General features: G+C 38.5%; 1 protein-coding gene across 4 annotated transcripts in view; it reads left to right on the top strand.

The window, feature by feature from the left end:
• adamtsl5 (ADAMTS like 5) overlaps positions 1-4885 on the top strand; it is a 47781-nt gene extending 42896 nt beyond the window's left edge. For all 4 annotated transcript variants that reach the window (XM_067610805.1, XM_067610880.1, XM_067610720.1 and 1 more), the window contains one exon: positions 3-4885. In XM_067610805.1, the coding sequence (XP_067466906.1) occupies positions 3-337 (335 nt within the window). In that variant the 3' untranslated portion in view covers positions 338-4885. The remainder of the gene's footprint in view (positions 1-2) is intronic.
• The last annotated feature ends 1557 nt before the right edge of the window (positions 4886-6442 follow it).

The following is a 6442-nucleotide window of genomic DNA, read 5'->3' on the forward strand; positions in this document are numbered from 1 at the left end:
AGTTTTCCGAGGCAGAGTCCTCGGGAAGCTGTACACAGGCGAGGAGACGCGTTACGACGTCCAGATCCTCCACTCCTATCGGAACCGCTTCCGCCTGGAGCACCGGGAGTTCCTCTGGGTCCCTAATTTGTGCGACTGCCCCCACATGGAAGAGGGGCTACAGTATATACTGATGGTGCGTCGGCACATTAACTATGAGCACACGCTAAACCGCATCCTGCTGGAGGAGGACAGCTACGTGGTGCCGTACTCACCTAGAGAGGACGAACTGGTGCGACCGCTCGAAAGGCTCTGCAGCAACAGAGGACCCAAACAGCGAGGAGAACCGAGGGGATGAGTGTGTGTGTTTGTGTGTGTGTCTCAGAGAATAGAGCTCATACTGAAGCTTTATTTACTTCCAATGTTTCATTTCTGGACCTTCAAAACATCACGCTCCGTAGGATCTAAGCGATCCACGCGACAGCCTGATGAATTCCAGAGTGGCGTCACTGGAGAAAGATGACAGCTGGACCGTGGGCGGACACTTTCAGCTTCATTTGAAACTCGCCACATTAAGAAAACCAAAAAGACTCCAAGTTTATTTAAAAGCCTCACCAGCTTACTGTACCATATAGAGCACTTTAGGTGGACACTTGTGCCCACCTTTAAACACATACCAAAGAGAAGAACATTGACTGAAATGGCCTTTTTATTATTGCTGTTTTTCAACGGCTCATTTACTTTTTTATATCAATGAAATTTTTCGTGTGTTGTTTTTAAAGGAAAAATCCACCTCAAAACAGCAGGTTTTCAGTGGTTTCCTCTGCTTATTCCTGGGAATAAATGGCCTAAATCTCCTTGATGTCAGATATTTCCAGCAGCTCAGAAAGACTTAAAAGCAGCAAATGTTTCAGTGATCTAAAATACCAACAGTCAACATCAGGTTTGTTGTCAGTCCTCCAGAATTGAAGAGTGAGGCCTTCGTTCCTGAGCTGCCACGTAGCTCTGACTTTCACCAATCACACAAGAAGAAAATCCGTCGAGGAGGAGCTGCAGAGACCAATAAAGTTGCAGAGTAGGAAGGGTTATTTTCAGGGGTGATTTCCCTTTCAGAGATCCGGAAATACAAGTCCTGTTAGGTGACTTATAGGTGGAGCACTTCCAAGGCTTTGATGGACATAGAGTATCCATTACCTGCACCGTTAACGATGAGCAGAAGTTAAGGATTACGCTTTGTAGAAGGCTGATAAATCATTCAGCAGTATGAGTTACGGTTAGCCAACTCACGTGGAATGAATGATGTGAAACTAGAATATTACAGTGTTGATATTTGGCGTCTAGGCTCTGACCTCATCATTCCCCACAAAGGAAAAAAAACATCTCCTATTGGAAATGTAGACTGGGACCCTACAGGTGGAGGCCGAGTCAAATGATGTAGGTGACAGCATACTGTATCTTCCAGGTGAGCGGTGCAAGCAGGCATGCAGCTAAAGAGTGTTTGGAACACTGAATGCTTAAAGGATTTGGTTGGAAGTAGAAAAACACCAGCTAAACATTATGTGAGCCTTGGATATAATGTATGTTGCAGCGTGAAGAGTACGCCATGTGGGTGTAGTGGCGGACCGGAATTGGCAAATCCATTTTGGACAAATTCAGCGCTTATGTTTTGTTTCTAATAGATGTTTTTCACAGCAGACAGGCAGGAAAAGCACAGATGGAAATAATAACATTAATGACGGCTGCATTGCATTAAGGTCACTCTGCTATTGTGCACATTCACTCACTGACATTATTATTATTGATATTATTATTTACACCTGTGCTTTTCCTGCTTTGACCAAGCGGGTATTTCCATCCTTTTGCCCAAATATGATCACTTCTCATCACTTCTGGCTCCAAAAATCCAAGATGGCTTCAAAACAGGAGTCAACAAACCAACGGGTGACATCACGGCGGCTACATCCATTATTTTTTTTCATTGTGACATTTAAGTGTTCTGAATTTGCTACAGCTGTGAGTCAAACTCTAACTGGGTTCCTCTCCATAGCAATGGCAGCTGAGGCTCATGGGTAATGTAGTGTTTATGCCATTTTCTACACCAAAGTGACAGAAAAAACATAATTTCTCATAAATAAAGTGGAAATAAATAAAATAATGGTGATAATATAAACCTGTAGTGTCATCAAATTACGCAGGAAACTCCTGAGTTTCTACACTACAATACCTGAGTTTTGGTACAGATACCAAAATATAAATATGTTTCTCTACAAATTCCTTTTTCTGCACCACAGACACGTTCTAACTATTCTAACAGAGTCTAACTCTGCTATCACATATCATTATCTTTTAAATCTATTCTGGGAGGCAAAATTAAAAAATAGAAACATGGATTTGCCAAAAGTTGCCAAAATTATAATTCAATGATCACAAAAATACTGAACATTATAGACTGATGCAGGTTTTGAAGGTGGATTTTTCTTTTATCTTTAACTCAAGATATAGTAACAACATATTGCTTCACAGTGTATTTATGTATAAAAATAAGCTTAAACCATAACACATTACTTGTGTTCACTTGTGTAACGTCTTTCACAGTGTTTATGTTGCTCATTTGTGGTATTCATTTTTTTCTAGTGTGTTAAATCAGGTCTGTTTTGTGATGCTTTACATGAAAGAGAATATGAAATATACAGTATTTTATTGTGTGGCACTGATTAGCTACAAATATACTAAAGTATCATTTGACTATAATTATTTTTGAGAACTTGCAGTCTTGTCAGTTGACTTCTGTGCATCGTGTAATGTATTTGAAATATCACATTTCCTGTCAAACCTCATCTAAATGTGCCAAAAGAGTACGGATGATAAAGATCCGCTCTGCTTAATATAGAGTTTTTATAGGAATTAAAAAAATAACAACTATTGTAATTGAATTTGGATTGAAAGCTGATTACACATGTTTAAAGGCGCCTTTAGACTGTGTGACAACAATCGTTTACTGCATGTCACATTGTGCGAGATGGGCATCTTGGTCACAATCTGTGTCAGACTGTTCAATATACGTTTGAGGCTGTCAGATTGTGAGATGAATGCAATACAACTCAATGCAAATAGAAAAAAGTATATGAAAGCAGAGACGTCATCATCCATCCGTACTGCTCTTATGTTTTGAAAATGTAGCAAGTTCACACAAACTTCTTTTTCCTTTTGCCTCCATCTCTTTTTGTTTGTGTGTACCATGGATGTATTAAGGAGAACTGGATACCACGTTCAAAGATGGCGCAAATTCATTCCTATGAAAACTGCTCAGTGGTGTATGAAGCAGAATAAAAAAAAGTCTGCCATGTTTCGGCGGTCGTCCTCGTTTTTTTGGGCCCATAGATCATTCACAATAGAGTCCTTTTCCACCCGAGCTGGTTCAGACTATGCACGTCTGAGACTTTTGCTTCCAGATGACTCTCTGCTCTCTTGAATGGGATAAAATAATTTAACCATACGACTCTTCTAGACTTTCCAAATGTTATCAGACCAAATGGATCAAATCTTGATAATGAAACAAGTCATTTTGTGGGGGGTTGTGACACCCGTTTTACCATCGCTCCTTTTCCAATGATGGAGTATGGACAAGATGCATTTTGGGCCAGCGTGCATCACATGACGGACCCGGAAGTTGTAATTACACGGTTTGGCCACTTTGTCAAAATAGCTTCGCAGCCTGGCGCTGTTCCTGCAGACATGGTGTTTGCTTTCTAAACTGCTGAGCTGGCCAGTTTATTCTACATCATCTCATGTCATATTCTGATTGATTGGGATGTAGACGCAGGTCGTAGCAGCAGTCGCATTGAAAATTTAAATTTCTGAAACTGTGAGAAATTTGCTGTCGAGTCTCATCTAAGACCATTGTTTTCAATTTGACCACATTTCTCTCACTATCGTCTCTTTCGTCTCAGAAAACCCAAAATCACACAGTGTTAAAGGAACCTGAGGTGATTGTCGCTATTTATGAACAAACCAGACATGAGAACAGCAGCATTTGTAAGAAAACAATGTATTTACAAAAAAAAGCTTCACATCTACAACAAAGGAAACACGATACTAAAAGTACAGATAATAACAACTGTATGTTTTATTTTGACTGAACCAAATTACTGCTCATCAACTGTAAGAACGTCTTCACACATTCAGCTCAGTTTCCCTTCAGTAGAGGACGGGGGGGGGGGGGGGCTATTTTAGATTTATAACACAGTTCAACTCGGCGTCTTGCAGACACGACTACTTCATCTGAAGGCATGAGATAGAAATCTTCTATCCCTTCTGGAGTTCAGATTTCTTTTTTTCTGTGTTCTTTGAGCACTCCAGGTTTCAGTTTTTGCTTTTTCATATTTCAGTAAGAGATGCAAAAACATCATGTAAACAATAAAGTCACATTTATATCTATTTGGACTATAAACAGTACTAATGAATAGAGAAGTGAATGATGTACCGTAAAGCAACAAGCTTGTTCCTCATTGTGAGTCAAATGCAAAGTATTTTTTGCTCCCCAATTTAACAAATCTGTTATGTTGACCTTTGAAGAACATCATACATTTCAGTTTAGCTGCCTCTCACTTTGTCAGACCTTCTGTCACTGAGCATCTAAAAATCAATCCTGTGAAATGATTCAGAGAAAATACTGAAAGAGAATCTGTTATTCCCATTATCTTGGACCATTCAGGTTTATTTAAACACACACACACACAAAACCCCTTTCTTTGGCTTTGGACCATATAAGAATCATAAGCTGCAAGTTTGTGTTTGTGAATGAGTTAAAAAATGCAATTAAATTGGTTCTGACTTTACATTTTCTGGTTTGTAAGTGCTAGCACTAAATTAAATAAAGTTCATGCAATTATTCTGTGCAACTACATCGATTGTAATTCATTATTGTTCCGGCAGCTGATTTTAAATTAGAGTTTTGTACTATTTTGTAGTAGTAATGTGGAGGATCAATATTAAACAAATTGAAAAGTCCCTAACAGATGTTAAAGGAACAGCTTGACATTTTTGGGAAATATGTTTATTTAGTCAGAGAAGATCAGCTATAGACTGGAGTCGATTAGCTTAGCATAAAGACTGGAAACAGGAAGAATAGCTAGCCTAACTCTGTCCAAAGCTCCTCTAAAGCTCACAAATGCACATGTTTTATCTGGTTAGTTAATCCCTTACACAAACAGAAATGTAAAATCGACAAGTTCGGTTTTACAGGAACTTGTGACCCATCAAAGAAATCGTTCCAGAACAAACCACAACTTGTCGTGTTAATTGGTGAGCTTTAGAGGTTTTAGAGTTTAGAGAGTTTAGAGTTTTTTCAGTTAGGACAGAGCCAGGCTAGCTGTTAGCTAAGCTAAGCTAACTGACTGCTGATGGTAGCTTCATATTTAGTGTACAGACCTGAGAGAGGTATCGATCTTCTCATCTACCTCTCAGCAAGAAAGTAAATATGCATATATGCTGCAAGGATTAGTCCACTAATCCAATTGCTGATTAGTTTAGTTATTTTAATGATCATATAATTGTTTTAGGCGTTTTTTAAGGAAAAATGCGAAAAAACTTGCTAGTAGCAGCTTCTCAAATGTGAGAATATTAGGCTTTTTCTGTCATACATGATAGATGAACTTAAAATCTTTGGACTTTGGGCTGTTTGTCAGACAAAACATGACATTCAAAGATGTCACCTTGGGCTCCAAGAGTCTATTTTATGACATTTTATAGACAAAACGATTAATCGAGGAGATAATCGATAATGAAAATAATGCATATTTCCCCAAAATGTAGAACTGTTCCTTTCAGGCACCAAATACCAGAAGGTTCTCATTCAAACCAAACACTTCAGTTTGTGTACGAAGTATAAAACACCAATCAATAAGTTCATTTTATTCTCCCACTGATGATTAAACCAGAGAGACGTCTGCTGTAGTGTTTGGTTGAACAGAAAACCTTCACACATGGTCGGACGCCACTGGCAATCGGCCTCAATTTTAAGTTCATTTTTATAATTGTAACATTTTTTACAATGTAATTATTCCTTATAAAGGTCACAGATGATGCTATTATAAATCAGCTCTCTGTTTCCAACTTGGGGGAAAGATTTGTTCACAACCAACAACTGCCTGGCTAAGAACAGAGGACAAACTGGGCTTTTTGTTTGAGGCAGGAAAAAAAGTATTTATCAAAAATAAATGAAAAAGCGATAGGGATGAGTGCCTTTGTTGCAATATTACAGCAAATATCTACAATTCCTTTTTAGTTATAATATTAAAAGTCTAAATACAGCCAGAAATTTAAAATATTACTAGAATTAAAGAGTAAAAATTCAGAAATGTTTCCACCTTTGCACCTACGTCCTGTAATTCCCTCAATATACAGAGTGAGAGTTCACCCTCCTGATCCCTTTGGCAATTCATACTGTAAGTGTGTTTCAAAA

Source organism: Thunnus thynnus, chromosome 1 (genome assembly GCF_963924715.1).
Source record: "Thunnus thynnus chromosome 1, fThuThy2.1, whole genome shotgun sequence".
Classification (NCBI taxonomy): domain Eukaryota; kingdom Metazoa; phylum Chordata; class Actinopteri; order Scombriformes; family Scombridae; genus Thunnus; species Thunnus thynnus.